We start from the raw sequence: 18,379 nt of genomic DNA, 5'->3' as shown, positions 1-18,379 counted from the left end.
CAGCCACCGTTCCTAACGGCACCCATCGCGTCCAGGGGAAGCGTTCCCATCCCAAGCCGAGCATTCCCATCCCAAGCCCGCCCTGGGATGGGCACCCGGCATGGCACCCATGCAATGCTCCTACCTCGTGTGGACCCGCTCACTGCCATCACTGTCGAGGACCCGTGTGTAGGAGAAAGGAAACCAGCCCCTCCTGAAAGGCAACGGCAGGGGATGAAGCCAAACCCATGTTTATTCGCGGAGGATCCAGAAGAGACCGCACCGGGGCTGCGGCAGTTCCCGGGGACGGCCACGGCACTCACATTTTTGTTTTCTCGCTCTCTCCGTAATGCCAGCCGTCCCTGGCCTCCGGCACCAGTAGCGTGATGAGGTCACCCTCCTTGAAACTCAGGAGGGTGCTGTTATCTCCGGCAGCGTGAGAGAAAATGGCCTGCACCCTCGTCCTGCCGTTCCTCTCGAGCCCTGCGGCCATGGAGCTGGAGCGCGGCAGCGTCTTGTTTTCGGCTGGTGGGAGACAGAGACCAGTGAGTGCCCCACGTCCTTAATGCCAGGCCCAAACGCAGGCACAGGTAGGGACAGGTCCCTGACCTCATTTATTTTACCCCGGGTGCCAATAAAACCTTCGGTGTGACTCACACCTTCCCCCTTAATGACAGGATCCCAGGCAGGATCAGGCCACCGCCCCGGCGAAGGGAACAGCCTCCCTGTGCCAGATTCCTCGTGATTTCTCCCAGAAACGCCATCCATGGGCTGAACCCCCACCCAGCCAAACCCCGTGGCAGAGCCTGGCCCCACTCGTCTCCTCGCCCCGTGTCCAGAGGTGCGAGCAGCAGCTGATGCCGAGGGACACTGCCGGTCGCTGCCCCCCCAGCAATCCCTGCTCACCGCCGGCACCGCGGCACCCCGGGAGCCCCAGAGCAGAGGACAGGGAGGACAGAGCCTCACCTGATGCGTAGCTGTTTTTCGGTGGCACATTTTTGCGAACTGGAAGTGTATTGGAGTAAGAGTCACTCAGCTGCTTCTGAGGCTGGGGAGGAGATAAAGATTTGGGCTGTGCTGGCTTCATCTCAGACCAGTGGTTGTACCCGTCACTGTCTGGGCCTGAGACTCCATTCATCACCGGCATGGCCTCCTGCGCCGACATGCGCTACAGAGAGAGGAAGGGGGGGGGAAGATGGGGAACGTCTTCATTAGGGCATCCCACCGCAGCTCCCGCAGCGGGACGCAGCTCCAGGGAAGGTGGTTCACAGCAGACCAGAGCTCCAGCCTCTTGGGTTTAGTTCCCCACCCGAGACAAGCTGCTCTGGGGGGAGCAGTGGGGTCATCTCTACAGAGTTTTACTGCTCCAAGCTGCCTCGCACCTGATAAATCGCTCCTGAGCTCTACTGCTCAGCTCGTGCCCCCACACTGGGGGGAAACCCTTTTCTGAAGGGTTTTTCATCCCATGGGTCACTCCAAGCACCCTCTCCCGTGGTTACTGGGGTACCTCGGTTCAGCCCCACAGCTCTAGGACCAGCCTGGCCAGATGAGGCCAGCTCACGGGTTCCCCAAACCCCTGGGAGCCCCTGCAGCCCCGGCCCCTCCGGAGCTCAGCAACCCAGGCAGGATGAGGCAGGATGGACTGCCCATCTCCTTGCCCAGCTCCTTCCCGTACCCCAGGGTGGCCCATGCATGGAGCTGCCCATCCCTGCGCACCAACGACACTCCATCAAAAGGCAACTTGCTGAGGGCAACGGTGGCGCTGGCCTGGGCTCGTCCCTCCAGCTTTGCTCAGAAGGGCAGGACAGCTTCCACCACAAAGGTACTTACTCCTACAAAAGGTGCCAGCTCCGGGGGGACAGGGAGAGGTTTGGCACCAGGGATGGGGTCAGAGATGATGAGGTTGGATTTGGATGTAGACAGAGGGCTGGGCATAATGGTGCCATTGCTGCTGGCAGCCATCTGCTGCATCAGCTGTATAGCGCGGTCCGGGATCTTGTTGGGATCCGAGCAGGACTGCTGCCACAGCGGCAGCTTCTGCGTCAGCATCTCCTTCCCCTGCAACAGAGAACAGCGAGGTGTGAGGGCACAGGGGTGCGGTACGACCCACCCAGCTCTGCACCCCTCCCCCGGCAGCACCACGCAGATCCGGAGCTGGCCTGACCCTGGCTGCAGGATTGACTCCGCTGTGCACGGCACGGATAAGATAAAACATGGAGCTTCCAGGCTCTGAGGGCAGCTGAGCCAGGAAGGTGCAATGAAAAATGGAAAGGAGGGAAGGAAAAGGTAATTCACCTCCCCAGATAATTCCGAGATATCCTGCGTGGGGCAGCTCCAGGAGCAGAGGGGCCGTAGGAAGCCAGGCAGGGTGCTGTGCTCAGAACAGCACCGCTCGACCGAGCGGAGAAATAAAACCTGACCAAAGGCTTGGCCAGGGGACACGCGGCGCACAGCCGTACTCCGTGCTGTCGCCCAGGTCCCAAGGGATGAGCTGCTTTGTTTAGGGCTGCTCAGCCCCAACAGCCCCTGGCCCCAGCACCCTGCAGCCAAACCTTCCCAGGACCTGCAGCCATCCACCGCTGTGCTCCGAGCCAAGGGGGAAAAAGCCCCCAAAGTGGAGCTGAACTTGCCCTCATTCAGCTAACGCTCCCGTGCCATGTGCACGCGCACCCCACGTGTGGCTCTGAGGGAGATGTCCCAAACCACCCAGCGGCTCCGTAAGCCTGACGGCTAGCTCGCCCGCCAGCGCAGCCCGCAGCAGAGCCACACGGCAGCGGGTGACCCGGCGTCTCTGCACAGCTTCGCAGCCGGTCTCAACCAGAGACAACTTGGTCCCTCCATATCACAATGCCTCTAAAGCCAAGTTCAAAGTTGCAGAATGTTTCCCCGCTATCGGCCACCGGCTCCAGCCGAGGCACAGCCCTGCCACCCAGACTGCGGCTGCTGCCAGCATCCTCCGGGAGCCGCAGGCAGCAGAATGGCATTTTTAGCCAACAATGCCCACGCCGGCTGCCAGGTGAGTGCGGGGCCGGGTGCCCACGTCCACCCACCGCGCTCTGGACAAGTCACCTGCAAAATCCCTCTTGCAAAAATCACCCTCCATGTGCTGCTGCTGCTGCAAGAAGTTTTTGGTCTCACCGTGCTGCAGCCACACTACAGGTGCCGTGGCCCTTGTGCCTGCTGATCCCCCGTCCCCGGGGGGGATTTTTTTTCCCCTCCTGCACTACAGGAGGAGTTCGCATATTCCAAGCATCGATCCAGCCCGCAGCGCGAGGACAGCGCTGACTAATCCAAACTCCTTCTCCTGCTCCCCAGTGCCAAGCGCGGTGGTGACAGATGGGTGCTGTGAGCGACGGGGGGTGGTGGTGGGGAACAACCAGAACAGGAGCATGAGGCTGCGGGAGCAGCACCGGCGTTCCCAGCCCTCATCCAGATGGATTCTGCTCCGGACCAGCGCAGGGGGCCGCCGCTCCCCAGGCTGGCAGGCAGCAGCTCCGGCTCCTGGCCCAGGAGATGTGGGCTGCCTGGGAACAGGCAGGAGGGGGTTTGGAGCAGCAGTTTTATCCCTGGGGTTTTTTTCCAATCCCTGTCTTTACTAAGGCTGGGGGTAACGGGGGGAGCCCTCTCCCTGCCGGGCAGGCAGCACTGCTCCAAATCCGAGCAGGAATGTTGCTGCTTTGAATTTCTTCTGCTTTTGCAAATCACGAGCTGACGCGTGAGGAGCCTGACCAGCGCCTGCCAGGGCAGAGCCCTCAGACCTCTGTGACCAGGACACGCAGGAGGTGAACTCAGCCCCATCCAGCTGCCACCAGCTCTCCTACGCAGGTGAAGTCGCACCGCAGAGGGAGCGGCACCGCCTGGGAGAGCCAGACGGCAGGACACGCTGCCAGGCTCTGCCATCGGCACCGCCACGGTGGCACTCGAGCAAACCACAGTCCTGCCTACCTCATGCAGCCAGAAGCTGCTTTGAAATGCAAAGCAGCACCCATGGGTGACATGTCCCCTTGTCACAGGAAGGGCAGCTCGGGGTGCAGCCCCAGGACAGCCCTGCCTCTCCCACCCCGGGGGGCACACACGTCTCCCAGGGCACCCTGCCCGTGGGGCACCCGCTGGCTGTTCCTCCCCCTCTGCCCCCCGAGCCGCAGGGGCTGCCCCAGCCGCAGCTTTCAGGGTACCGGCCGGCTCTACAGGCAACAGCTCGGGACAGGAGCAGCCACACCGTGACGGTGCAGCCGGGGACGCGCAGCCCAGCGGCCGCAGGAGCACGGCGTCAGACTGACGCTCCAACTCACCTTGGCGTGGTAGGTGATTGCGCTCTTCGCTACCGCGCACTGTTTCTCTACCAGGAAGCAGAACCGTCTCCTCTCTTCCGTGAGAGCTGTCTTATAGCCATCGGAGACGTAGTTTTCCAGCTCGCCTTGCTTGTTGCTGATGGCTTCAATGTACTAGAACAGAAAGAAGCAGAGGGGTGGCTGCTGTGGCCGCTTTGCCTGCCGAGCGCCTGCCCCTCGGTGTGCAGGGTAGGGGATGCTGCAGCATCCTCCAGAGAGGGGTCAGCGGTGCGGCCACGGAGGGGGCCAGCAGGCAGGGTCCCCCCAAACACAGGCCACGCACACGCGTGCCTGCGCAGCCCCTCCAACCCGCCCTTACTCATCAGAGCCCCCCCCCGCCCCCCACGCAGAGGCGCTGACTCAGCACGTGGGCCGGGAGCCGTGCGGGCGGCGGGACGAGCTGTACCGCGTGCAGCCGCCCTCTCACCAAACGGGCGCCCGAGCCGCGCTGAGGCACTCACGCCGACGGCGGAGGCCGGAGAGGTTGCCCCGATAGCCCAGGGCTGGCACCAGCCCCCGCAGCCCCCTGCCCGCCTCTGCCAGGCGCCACGGCACAAACCTCTGTGAAACAGCCCGGGCCGAACGCCCCCGGCACCTCCTCTGCTGCCACCGTCTTTGCCACATCGCCGCTCGCTGCCCGTCGCTGCCTGCAAGGGCAGGCAGGGCCATGCTGCTGAGAGCTGGGGGCCGCAGCACATGACCCCCTCCAACACCCCCCTCCCCCATCAGCAACGCTGAAACTACCGGCAGCTCTTTCCGTTTGCGTTGCCAGTCAGCCGGACAGTAAGTGGTGCCGGGGACACGGGGACGGTGCCGGGGCAGGGAGCGCTGCACGTCGGTACGGCACTCCCTGCCCGGCCGCAAGCAGCAAGGGGACTGCCGGGGCGGCCGCTCCTCGACGCCGCACCCCGGGGCTGTGCAGATGCCGGGGTCCCTGCCAGTGCCGGGCAGAGATACCGCAGATGCGGCAGCGGGAGGCTCCTCTGCTGCCACGGGCTCCTGCTCTACCTGCGTGACTTCTGCCAGCACGGCCGCGCCACGCGGGGCTTTGCCAACGCCGTACAGGGCATGGAAACGGCACCCAGAGCTGGGCTGGGGTAACCCGGCTGCTCAGGCTGACCCGTGCGATGCAACCGTGGCACATGGGACGGCTTCAGAGCAACGTCTGGGACCACAGGGCTGCTGCTCGGCCACACCGTCAGCATCCCTGAGCACAGAGGGTGTGGGATGTCCCCAGGTCCCCAACCTGGCCACTTTTCTCCTCCCTCAGTCCTCTCGAGATGTCCCCAAGCTCCTCTGCAAGGAGCCTCCACCCTTGATGTGGCACTGGGAGAGCAGCCACCACACCGAGCCTTGACAAGGAGCATCTTGCGCCCATCGCTGTCCTGCCCTGCAGCACCTCCCTGCCACCGGCCCTTCCGCGGGGCGGCAGCACCACACTGAACAGCCAAACCAGCCACGCAGCCCAGGTACTGCTAAACCCGTTTCAGAAAGTCTGAGCTTCTCTGAGAACGGAATTAATCTAGAAATTCAGGGCCCAAAGCAGCTTTACTTCTTTCTTCGTGTTGAACAGTTATTTTTAGCATGCTACAATATTTATTAGCAGACGCATAAAATGGAGCAGACCTCAACAAAAGCAGCAAGATTAAGTGACATCCCAGACTTCAAAGTGGGCTTATTTCAGAGCTGGAGCTCCTACTGCTCCCACCCTGCTCGGAGCATCCTCCCTCGAGGGCAAACCCTGCGCAGAGCTCGTGCCAGACCCAACAGGATTTTTGCACCAACACAGGCTGGGGAGAGGGGGTCAGTGAGAAATGGGTAAAATCCCAGTTTGCAACCAACAATCCTGTTTCAAAGAGAATCCCCCCCCCCAAAATGAGAAAATCTACTGCAAATACTCATGTTCAGGAACAGAAATAAATGAAGGTAACCGAGCTGATGCCACTGGGCACAGAAGCAATGGAGGTATTCGCATCACCCCCAAGCGAAGCTGCGGGGAGAGCCGAGCCGGACGGGCTGGTGGGGATACAGGGGAGGGCACCGGGAAAGCCAGCAGGCAGCCGGGCTGTGCCGGCAGCGGGCACGGAGCTGCTGGGGTCGGCATGGTGCAGGCAAGAGGTGGCAGCAGCCCTGGGGACGTGCTGGTGGGGACGGCGAGCAGGAGCAGGCGGCCGTGGGAGGATGCGCTCGGCGCAAGCATCGCTCCCCGGAGTGGGCTCAGGACAGAGGCGCTGCCGAGCGCGCCGCCTCCTCACGGGTATTATTAGCCCCGGGAACAGCACAGGGACAGAGCCCAGAGGTGTCAGGCTGGCAGCGGCGATGGGAGCCAGGAGGGAAGGACGCCAGCACCAGCCTGGAGAGCCCCCAGCCCCCCCAGGGTCCAGAGCCCCGACCCCTCCATCGCAGCCCTGCTACGCCCGGGACAGACCGACCCTGCTGTCCCCAGACCCTGCACCACAGGCTGCTCCCAAAGAGGTTCCCTTCCCTCCCCTCCCCTCCCGAGGGAGGCAGCGGGACGATGCTCCCCCCCTGCAGAGCCCCGGTTCTGGAAGGAAAGCGTAACCCTGACAGCACCTGAAATAGCGCAGACCCCCGACACCCTAAACTCATCCTGCTTAATTTACTAACTGGGCCATCAAGAATGGGAAGGGGAGGAGTGAAATGAGTCCACCTCCAGGTAATTTGGTTCAGTAGCACAAGGACCATCCCGCCGCGACTCAGGTTTCCCCGTCCGATAGCCATCCCCGGGTCAGACACAGCCGTGCCCCGCGTACGGAGAGTCAGCTCTCCTCCCCCAGACACCGTACACCGCCACGCGAGGTGGGGAAATCCTGCCTCACCTTAGCAGTGTTAAGATTTTTAATCACAACTTAAAAAACGCAAGTTAAAGCCTTATTTACATCCCTGATTTCAATCTTGTTTTGCAAGTATACTTCTAATTATTTCGCTAAAGAAAGGCTTGTCTTAATGGCTGCAACCAGTTAGAACATGTTGATTTGCAAGCAGAGAGCCTGCGCTCTAAATTTAGTATTCTCAGCACTTTATATGCTTTATGTAAATATGCCTGATGTGCCATTGATTTATTCAGAGCCTCGATTTTTACACGTTATTACATTACAAAATGGCGAGCAACGCTTCTTGTTCACTAGACAGTTTTCATTTCGGATTTGCTCAAAATGACAATGGGCTTTCAAATAACGCATAGAAAGACAATTTAAATAAAAACCTTGCTAAATGCGCCAGATGCACAGGGAAAAAAAGAGCAACACGCCAAGCACAATGTAAATCTCACTACTGTACGTCAAGGAGAAGCGCTGCCTTTAATCAGCGAGGAGTTACCTGCAGCCCGTCGGGCTCACAGCTGCTGCTCACGTCCCCTCTCCCCAGGGACGAGGGGGATCCTGCAGCATTTTGAACCCCAGCCAAACACATTTCTCAGCTTGGCACAACTGGTGTAAGGGCCAGGGGCAGGTGTCTCCCCACCGGCCTCGGTGCGTCCGGGCTCCGCAGCATCCTCTCCAGGACCGCACCCACAAGCATGTACCACTCGAGTGATGCATCTTCAATTCAGACCTTGATTTAGGCTGTCAACTTCAAATTTGGATTTTAAGCATCATCTAAAGAAAAAAATCCCAGTTTAAAGGAGAAAAAAAAAAAGACACTTTGACTGAACGCCCGAGGGGGCGGGGAGCCGGCCAGGGTTGTGCTCGCAGTGGCCACGGCCGTGCCAAGAGCCAGAGCACGCACCGGAGCCCAACAGCTCCAGAAACCTTTTCTGGGTTTCTAGGTTGGAGAGGCCTCAAATAACTCCCCGTCCTCCCCTCCCCAAACACATCCACTTCCAATTCATGGGGAGCTGCTGACCCAATTAGCAATGTCAGCACACGGCGGCGCCGGGCGCAGCCGGGAAGAGGGTTTGGTTGAAGATGCTGCTGCCCGCGCCAGGGAAGCTGCGAGCCCAGGGATGGGGACCCCCCTCCCTGCCAGCCCCGGCAGCGGCTCGGCCGGGACCCGCCGGCTCGACCCCTCCTGGCTGCCCGATGCCCGGGGGAGATGAGCGATGCTGGGCCGTGCGGGGTCCAGCCAGAGCTGGGCAGCCTCCGTTCAGAAGGCAGACCGAGTTACCCCAACGGGTCAGACAGTGAGTTAGGAACAATGAAAGCTGGAGAGGGGCTGGTGACAAGGGCAGGGAGTGACAGGCCAAGGGGAATGGCCTGAAGCTGCAGGAGGGGAGATGGAGATGGGATGGGAGGCAGAAATCCTTCCCTGTGAGGGTGCTGAGGCCCTGGCACAGGGTGCCCAGAGAAGCTGTGGCTGCCCCTGGCTCCCTGGCAGTGTTCAAGGCCAGGTTGGATGGGGCTTTGGGCAACCTGGGCTAGTGGAGGCTGTCCCTGCCCATGGCAGGGGTGGGACTGGGTGGGCTGGGAGGTCCCTTCCCACCCAAACCATTCTATGAACAAGAAAACATGAGAGAGGAAACAAGATGCTGCAAACTCCCCAGCTCAAACAGCCGCTGTCATCCCCGGCACGGCAAAGCCAGGGCACACAAAGGCCCTGCTGCTTACGCCAACATCTCCCCAGTGCCACCCCAAAGCTGACAGCTAGAGGTGTGTGAAGATGAAAAAGCATCTGAGAAGTGTCAAGACCTGAGTTCTTGTCAAGCGCATGTTGCCATCGGCATAGTTAGCGCAGGTGAAACAGCATCATTAGCAAACTTCAGTCAAGCCTTTAATAACCACCCATCCTTACTGGAAAAAAATGAGTTCAAACTGTTCTATCCAAGCCAAGAACGTGCAAAGCAGTCAGGAATATGAGCCAAGGGCAACGCTAATCACGACCACGCTGAGCACGACTGCAGAAATCATCATTACAGCTCTTTACCAGCGATCAGATGCGTCGGCCACCGCCAGTTAACGCAGGCTGAGCGAAGGACCGGCTGCAGGGACAAGAGGGAACCAACAGCAGGCAGCAAGGCTGCCTTTCAGGGGTCACCAGCTAACCACGGCGGGCACAGCAGTGAGTTTTGAGACCAGAAAGCCAGTAATGCCGCAGGGGAGCTCGGGCTGGGCTTGCTTCTAGCCAGCTTCAGGAGAGATGCAGAGCAGGGAGGGGACCGTGCCTCCGCTCCAAGCACCGGGCTCTCGTCCCAGGGAGGGACAGGACAGGACCAGCGGCACAGAGCAGCGGGGAAGAGAGACAGAGGGCTCTGAGCTGGGCCGGACTGATGGAACAGGCTGAAATACACCTGGAAGGGGTAAACCCCCAAGAGAAGGGAGGATTTATTTAGGGAACCATGAGGGAGAATAATTAGAAAGTAATGGGATAAAATAAGAAAGGAGTTAGGCTGATTAACAGAGGAAGAGCATCTAAGCTGTTGAATAGTCTCAAGGAAAAAGCAGCTGAAACCCTAGCACAGCACAGAGCCAAACTGGGGAAAACAAGAAGCCTGGGGATCCTCAGCCCCGACAGCTTCTCCTCACTCCCAGAATTTGCTCCCTGTGTGGAAGCTGGGGGACCCTGGAGCAGCCTTGGGGGAGAAGCCATCCCCTCCCAGTTCCCTCCAGCCTCCATCATCACCCACAGTGTTACAGACGGAGAGGGAGGGGGTCGGTTTGTTTAGCCAGAGCCGTACTCGAGCCCTGGGATATTGGCGGCACTTCGCAGCAGAGCACGGCCGGGAAGGAGACTGGAGCTCAGAAACGAGCCTGAGGTGACCTAACCTCTCTTGTAATAAGGCAAATAAAGCAACAGACCAAACCCTCTCCTGCAGCAGAGGACACCCACACGTGGCTCACCATGGGAGCCAAAACACGTTCCGCTGCCTTTCGCAAGGACGAAGCACCCCCGCAGAGCCACGGGACCCCGCGTCGCCGCAGCCGTCCGCGGTTGGACGGCTTCTGTGCTTCTGGCACGGAGGCACCCCAAATCTTTGCACTTTTCCTGGGGAGAAGACAACCCCCCCCCCCCGCCCCCAGCCCTGCGCAAGCACCGGCATCTCCAGCTGGGGAAGGTCTTTTAGTGCCGGCACCCGCTGCGCTGCCCACCAGCCTCCGCCGCTCCGGCTCCATCGCCCTGTGGCCAAAACCCTCCTCCAGGATGCGGACGCTACCGCACTGACGGTTATCAAAGGTGAAATAATATGCAGAGCGGATCCTAGGGAGCACACCGCTGACAGCTGCCCCGCTCCAAGGACGCCAGCCTCCCTCTGCTCCCCCGAGGAGGGCTGTCTCCCCTCGTTACGTTCCCCGTCTCACACATCCGTTCATCAGGGCAGCAGCCTCATCCGTTCACCGCTCCTGTAAAGCGCCATCCACGCACACATGTGATATTACATAAAATTTGCAGAGAGCAAAACAGCAGGCAAGCGCTTTCTCCAACCGGCTGTGCGGGGGTTTCATGATCCGCTGCTTAAAATGTTCCCTCGATATGGGGACACCCCGGATCAAGAGCTTGATACGCAGGGTTTGGTACCAAAGCGCTCATCAGACATGGCCCTGACCCGCACAGGCACGGGGACCAAGACCCCAGCTTTCCAGAAGAGTCACTTGAGGCACCTCAGCCCAGAGGAAAAGAATTTTAAGACTTCATTTTGTCTATTTGTACCAGCTGCTTATAGATTTGTAGAGCCGGTTTCAGGAAACCGCACTTTGTGCCAGAGCCCGTAGCTCAGCCGGGCTGGAAGGGATGCTGCCCGCCAGCCTCGGCCGCTGAGCAAACCCACCCCAGCCGGTGGAAGGAGACGGAGACTTTCCTTCTCTCGGCGCTGCATCTTTCACAAGCACTTACAGACCACAAAGTCTGAAAAAGCCGCTTCAGCATATGGCTCCTGCAGCACCGTGTCTGAAGAGAAGGGGGTCGGTGCCCCGCCAGAGCAGGGTGTGCTGGAGCCCCACCAACGCCCGAAGCCTCCCCAGATGCTCAGGGCTACAGCCCCACGGTGAGAGGGGCCAACGTCGCCGGCACGCGAGTCCACAGCTGATTACAGAGTTAAAGAGGCAGAAAAATACCACGAGGGACGAGCTCTCCAGTAAGTCTCGACACACAAGCAGGTAACGCCGCCGAGCTACAGGCATGCTCAGGTTGGCGCTTCCCGAGTCAGGACGGCAAGGAGGACGCGCACGTCTGCCCACGACCAGAGCAGCTCACCCCGTGCCCTGGGGGGCATCTCCCACCAGGCACTTCCCCTCCCAGCACCCGCTGCCTGTATTTGCTGGGCTCGGACACCCAGCCTAACCCAGCTCAAAGCACGAGAAAACCTGGAGAGAGTTACCTGCAGCCATGGAGCTTTTACATAATTCTTCCCGGTTTGACTTTTACATAAGCCCTTGTAACCTGGTTTGTGCAAACTCCTTATCAGTTGGAGCTTCTTGACCTACACCTAAAATTATGTCTCCTGATGGGAATATCAAAATGAGGTTTCAATTAAAAAAGTTTATAAAGCCCCCCAAGTTATTTGGCACAGTGGTATCGAATGCTTAAAATATTCCCATAGCAGTAGGTGTAGGTGTGGACAAGCAGAAGACACACCTGGGCAGGAGCTGAGCTCAGCCTCCGCAGCCCACCGCCCCCAGCTCAGCAAAGCCTGGTTTTGGGGGGGGGGTTAGGAGGAGCCGGGAGCTCCCTCTGCCCCTCCGGAGTTACCGTCACAGCTGCGCCGAAAGTCCTTTCGCCCAGGTCAGGCACAGCCTTTCGCTGCAAACAGCCGGCTTCAGCTCCGCTCTTTAGGCTGAACTACAGTCAGCTTCGTCCCAGCCTGATGGAGAAATCCAATTGCTCGTAGTGTTAATATGATCTGATAAATAGTTTGAACCAACATAACTTCGTTGTTGAGCTGCTGATTCAATCAAGGTCCTAAACCCATTGTGACCTTGATTTCATGGCTTGGTCATAACCAGCGTTTAATGAAATTACAGCAGTTTAGCTTCTTTGGTGATTGCTTAACCTTAATATTGTTTTCATTCTTCATAAAAGACATGAAGTGAATGCAATTGGTTTACTCTTCTGGTTTTCAACACAGGTAAAAAAAAATATCACGGTAACTACTAAGATGAGACATTTGAGGCAGTTAGCTGTCTCAGCTTTCATTCCTCATGGATAACAAAAGCTCTGGACTGATTCATACGGAATAAAAAGCCTGGCTTTATTGCAACATTCAGCGCTAACTACCCACAACCACAGCATCTCTCTTGACCATGACAAAGCTTTGGAGATGGAAAATCACTCCTGCAGCCTAATTGCACTTTGAGCTGCTTTTAAGTGAGTCGTCTCTACTGCAAACCACACGGTGCTTTAAATCCTCAACCATTTTAATCCTGTGACGCCCGCCCTCATCTATTAAACTCCACAAAACAAGCACAAGATGGCCAGATGATGTGGGACTCGCAGGCAGCCCTGGATCAGCTCTCGCCATGCAGCCAGGCCACGAAGCTCAGCAGAAGCCTCCTGCAAGCGTCCGCGAGCATCGTGCCACTGCCTTATCCTGGGCAGACCTCAACCCCCACGTTCCCAAAGCTACTGCTCACCAGCCACAAGGCAATTAGTTACACGCAGTGCCTGCTGAATGTCAGCATTTATTTCTGCTCTATAGAACTGAAGAGTCACAGGTGAGATGTTCGGGCTGTTTTATTGGGGTTTCTGGTCAGTCCAGCCAAGCACGGAGCCCGAGCCACGCTGGCACCCTGGCGCAGGCGAGGGCTGTCCTCTGCCACCCGGCAATCCTGAGCCCGAGCAGCCCCACGTCCCCTCTCAGCTCTGCAGAGCAGGGTGATGTTACAGGAGCCACGTCCCACAGCTCCCCGACGGAGGACAGCGCTGCCTCTCCCACCGCGCTCGTCTCGCCCTCCCACCTCACTTGCAGGCGGTGACAAGACGTGGTCACTCAACAAGTGGTGAAGAGGCAGAAAGGAGCAATTCTGCTTCCCGGAGCATTAAATACAAAGAGAGATGATGACAGAGCACCAGACTCCTGCCTGCCAACCACTACAGCAGCTTAAGTGGATGAGTTCAAAAGAAGAGTAAGATGCTATTGCTTGACTGAAGGAGATGACTGACGTAGCTGCTAGGATGTTTCCATCAACAGCAACTTCTCCCATTACGAGACACGTAATCGGCAACAGCCCATTACACGAGCTCCATCCAGTTGTCTGATCGGTCTGCGGTCCCCAGGCACCGGCCTGATGAAGTCTGCAGCTTCCCGCAAGCATCGCGAGGTGCCTTTGGCAGCCTCCTCCTCCTCCTCGGACGCCGGGGGTTTTACAAGCCACCGCAGGGGTGGCTCTGGGCCAGCTAAACAAACCAAACCGCATGCAGCAGCTCCCCAGGGAACTCTGTGGTTCTCTGTTTTAAGCCAGTAGAGAGATTTTTGCGGAGCCAAGCCCCACGGTGTGACACCAGCAGCTCTGCAGATGCTCCAGTTTCACTAAGCCGCACACAAGGCTCCCTCCTCGTAGCTCCAGGCTGGACCCACGCTTGCAGCAGTCCCCTGCTCTCTGACGCCCAAGCAAAGGTAAGAACAGCATCAAGGGTGGCCCAAAAGACTCTTTTTCCATTGAAAGAAAATACCAGCATTGCAGCCAGCAGAGAACAGAGGGAAAACTGCCCGATTGCCTGAATTCAGCAACTTAACTTTGTATTTTGATCTGGGGGGGTGGGAAAAAAAAAAAGCAGCGAGCAGTTGAGCAGTCTCATAGCTCTTTAAGCTCAAAAGCCATCGTAAGGCTTTTTCAGAGATAAGCGCTTCCTAAATACTCACTGCTGAAAGATTAAGAGAATGAAAGCCTGATCCTGTTTCCCTGCCCGAAGCGCCTGTGCTAGCAGGACTACCCCGTCCCTGTCACATCACCGCAGGAGAACCGAACCAGCGCTCCTCTCCAGCTACATAAAGCCCATCGCTGGGATGGATTTTCTCCTCCTCTGACTCGGGGTGTGGGATGGGGACCCCTGCACGGCAGCAGCCGGGGGGGGGGTTAGGCAGGAGAGGGGTGGCTCTGGCAGCAGGTTTGCTCCGTTGTCCCCATCAGCAGCTTTCGCAGATAGGGGATAACAAAGGTTTGGTCCCCCAGTTCCCCCACGCTGCGCCTCGTCGCCTAACAGGGCTTTTCTCGCTCAGCAGGAATTTTGGAGCAAGGGCTTGCAGAGACGCCACAACGCGGAAGCGGTTTAAGGTGCTCAGCTCTCAAGACGCCGCCAGCCCCCGCCTGAGCGGGCAGGACACCCGAGTGCTGCATCCACAGCTCCCGGCCGTGCCCCGGCCAGCCGTGCCTCCTGCTGCAGCCCGGCGCTGCAAACGAGCACGAGCTCAGCGCGGAGCGCTCTGTCTCGGCACAGGAGCTGCACGCCGAGCCGGGGAGGACGGCTGCGGATGCGTTTCTCTCCTTCAGTGCTCATTCTGATTCACACCACAGAGAATGACTGACTTCCCAACTTTTAGTGCAATTAAGAATGTCACTTCCCCAGCAAAACCTTCAAGGTAACAACCTGCCGATTACTTTAGATGCCTGAACACAGCCCCGGCTGTGAAGCGCCATGGACCATTACATGCCCTTCAGCAGAGGGGGATCAGTTTGGACGCGGTACCGGCCCGTGGCATCCAAAGTAACAGCTTCTGGTCCCAACGCAACGCCTGCTCCCATGCCTCAGACACAAGACTAGGTACCTTCTAGCTTCAGGGTTAATCTTCCCCTTTTCAAGGTACCACTCATGCATCAATCATGCAACAGCCTTCACTGGAGCAGCAGTGCCCCTACGCTCTGCCAGAGCAGGTTTGCAGGAAGGTGCATCAATCTCTTGTTAAAATTTGCCGTGTTCAGCCACGCTCCGGGCAAAGCTCGAACCAAAGGTCACAGACTTCAGAACACACGAACTGCTGCTGTGAATGCATCAGTAACCTGGGTGCTGCAGCCCCTCGACATGTCCCACTCACGGCCCCAGCTCAGCCCCGGCACCAGCAGCGTGCCAGGATGTGCCCTGGATGCTCTTCAGCGACACCCTGGCCCCAACTCCCTCCCTGTGGGGAATCCCAACGCTCCGACCTCCGAAACGTGCCCGCCCCGCAGCACAAACCACCCAGGCAGGTGCCACGAGGGACCCCAGCCCCGCGCCGCCGGGACTCGATTAGCAATTGGCGCGTGGTCGGCGAGTGAGCCCACACCACGATCACACCGCGGTGATTCACCGCAGCCACCCCCAGCCCGCGCCGCCGCCCCGGCGAGCTGGGGGAAGGGGCACCCCGGCAACAGGCACAGAAAATATTTAAGCAAAACACCATCCAGAGGAAGATGGCACAACAGAAGTTAATGATCTTTGAGGTTCATTCATTAAGCAAAAAAAAAAAAAACAACGAGAGGAGCAGTGGATTGGGCAGGGTTAGTCACCACCGCACCGCCCGGCACAACGCCTGCCGTCACCGGAGCTCACGTCCTCCCCCTCTGCACCGTCCTCCCCCGGGGCGGCCATGAGACCAACGCGCTCCCATCACGGGCTGCCACCCCCGCCCCATCCGCACCTCCCACTCCCCACCACGCTCCCCTAATGCTGCCGTGCCCGTTCCTCTCAAGAAAACGGCAAGCCCTCATCTAAACGCTCGCGAGAGCCGGACCTCCTCTAGCACGCGGCGCAAAGCGTCCGCTGCCCTGCGGGAGGATGAGGTGCCCGTCCCCCCGCGGCCCTACCTGCAGCTCCTTGTCAGAGTATTTCTGGGGGTTTTTGCTGCCTTGGCTCTTCTTCCGAAGTTTCTTCAGCTCCGCCTGGCACTTGTCGAGCGAGTCCCCCTTGCTCCTCTGCTCCGTCTGGTATTTTTTCAGCGCGGCCTGGATGCGACAGGAGAAAGCTCTGAGCAGCCGAAGGTGAAGCCCGGCCTCAGCCACGGGTCCCACTGCGGAGGGTTGGCAGAAGCGAGCAGACCCCCCCCAGCCTTTGGGAGAAGCGGGATTCCCACGGCCCAGAGAGCAAACGGGGGCAGCAATAGTCTGCCAGGGAGCAAACGCTGTTCTGTGCTGGGGATGTGTGTGATGGCTGGTCACCCATCTGTGCCCGGGGCACGAGCAGCAGCGGGGCACAACCGTCCCCGAGCAGGGAGCTGGGCGAGGGGGGGAACGGGCAGCAGGAACGGGAGACGCAGAGACACCCGAGCCAACGCGGGGCTGCACGAGTCCGTAACTCACACTCAGGTACCGGGAGTCCAGCTCCACCTTCTGCTCCAGCTGCGTCAGGAGCTCGTTGTGGAAGGACTTGAGCTGCAGGCAGAAAGAGAAAACACGGTTCCTTGGCAAGGGGCCGGCGGGGAGAGGGTCTGCACAGACAGAGCCGACAGCGGCGAGGGACAGACGGATGCTCAGAGAGGGACCCAGCTGGGCAGAAGCGGATGCCCAAGTAGATCAGACCCTTTGCAGCTCAGCAAATCTGCTTCAGAGGGGCTGGCGTCACCCAGACAAGACATGGAAAAACCATTTTCCTCGGCTGTAATGCTGGCAGAGCCCGTGGCCAGGCGGAGACCCCGGCATGCCTGGGCTGGGGCACTCACCATCTCCTCCAGCTGGTTCTGGATCTGCCTGTGGACCTCTGCCATCTGGAAGAGCACGTCTCCTGCAAAGACAAGATGCAGGGAATGGGCCTGAGGTGCTGAGCTCAGGGGGACACCCCGGGGCTGGGGCAGGCAGCACCCTGCTAGCATGGAGGGGTCCACAGCCGGACCCCATGGGTGCTCCCCAAGTATCCCCAGTGCCCATCTTCAGGGAGCTGCAGGTGAGCAGATGTTCATCTGAGACACTTGGACACACACATACACCTTGTGTAACATGAAGGGAAACAAGGACAAGCAGCGGCAGGACCCCAGCACCAGCCCTGCCCGTGACCCACCCCAGCTACGGCAGAGCTCTACCCCTGCCAGCCCTCAGCCCAGCTGCTGGGACGTGACAAAGGAGCCAGAGATGATGGGACCAAGAAAGGTCCCTCATCTCAACCCGACTGTCCAGCTCTTGAAAGGAGCATGTGGACACAAGAGATGCTGCACTAATAACAGACGGGAATTTAATAGCACCGTTACAGCCAGGAGCTTCGCCTGCTCCTAGCTGTGCAAACAGCCCCAAGCCAAGCACAGAGCACCCGCACACCTCTCCCCCAGCAGCGGGGCAGTGACAGGCACAGCCCCGGGACTCGGTCCAGGTCACAGGACACGGAACAGCAAAGGGAGCTAAGCCTTATGTTCATATTTGCCTCCAAACCACTGGACCTGTTCAACCTCGGCAGCCGAGCCGTGGCACGCGGCTGCTGCAAACGCCACAGGGCGGTCCCACAAACAAAGCCCACGGATGAGGGATCCCAGCTCCACTTTGTCTCTTCCTTTAATTTTTCTTTTCAGATGCAGAACACACACCCTCTGCGCTTTTCCTGGAAGGAAGGGCAGTGTCCTGCCTCAGCAAAAGCCCCAACGCGGCTGGAGCCAGACACACACTCGGGAGCCGCAGGAGAGTCTTTTAGGAGAGGAGCCAGCGCTACCACTCAACTAAAAGCACCGTCTCTGGATCAGAGCAAGCTGTCGGGGAGAGCCGAGCTCCGTCAGCTGTTTGTAAGGGCTGAGTTGTGGAGCTCTCACTCCCAGCACGGCGGGTCACAGCTTCCCAGGACGCTTCCAGCCTACACGGAGCTGTTTGCAGACTGAAAACCACGATCTGTGTCCGAGCTACTCCAGTCTCAGGACTCAGCCCCGGCAGGTCCTGCAGCCAGCGGTGGCTGGGAGCCCCCCCCGACACCCGCAGGGGCTCTCCAAAGCAAAGCAGCACCCCACCTCCCGTGGGAGAAAAAGAGCAGCACCTGGGACAACTCAAAGCCCCATGAAAGCGTACGTGGAGTTTTAAGTAACAGAACAGCAACCCCAGGGATGGGAAAGGCAATGGGAAGGGGACAGCAGCCCTGGAGCCCCGGGACAACGTGCGGGAGGAGACAGTGCAACGCTCCCGGGGCTGCTCAGGGTGGAGGCGGCAGCTCCCAGCAGGGATGAACCTGGGAACCCACCGGGGATCTGGGGGTGAGCAGCCGCAGCCCTAATCCCGCCGGGCAGTGGGTCCCCCTTC

At 59.2% G+C, this 18,379-nt stretch overlaps 1 protein-coding gene across 7 annotated transcripts in view; it reads right to left on the bottom strand.

Moving 5' to 3' along the window:
- The window catches only part of BAIAP2 (BAR/IMD domain containing adaptor protein 2), a 47,536-nt gene that overhangs the window by 7,620 nt on the left and 21,537 nt on the right, over positions 1 to 18,379 (bottom strand). For 5 of the 7 annotated variants that reach the window (XM_075770348.1, XM_075770347.1, XM_075770344.1 and 2 more), the window contains exons 4-11: positions 16,831 to 16,892; positions 16,472 to 16,543; positions 15,980 to 16,117; positions 4,272 to 4,424; positions 1,810 to 2,037; positions 946 to 1,147; positions 303 to 504; positions 125 to 193 (exon numbers count right to left, since the gene is read on the bottom strand). In XM_075770348.1, coding sequence (XP_075626463.1) covers positions 125 to 193; positions 303 to 504; positions 946 to 1,147; positions 1,810 to 2,037; positions 4,272 to 4,424; positions 15,980 to 16,117; positions 16,472 to 16,543; positions 16,831 to 16,892 — 1,126 coding nt within the window. The remainder of the gene's footprint in view (positions 1 to 124; positions 194 to 302; positions 505 to 945; positions 1,148 to 1,809; positions 2,038 to 4,271; positions 4,425 to 15,979; positions 16,118 to 16,471; positions 16,544 to 16,830; positions 16,893 to 18,379) is intronic. The other 2 variants (XM_075770345.1, XM_075770346.1) reach the window with 1 other exon arrangement.

The sequence above is a fragment of the Balearica regulorum genome, chromosome 18, assembly GCF_011004875.1.
Source record: "Balearica regulorum gibbericeps isolate bBalReg1 chromosome 18, bBalReg1.pri, whole genome shotgun sequence".
NCBI lineage: Eukaryota > Metazoa > Chordata > Aves > Gruiformes > Gruidae > Balearica > Balearica regulorum.
The sequence above is the reverse complement of the archived record's forward strand: the minus strand, read 5'-3'. Positions and strand labels throughout refer to the sequence as shown.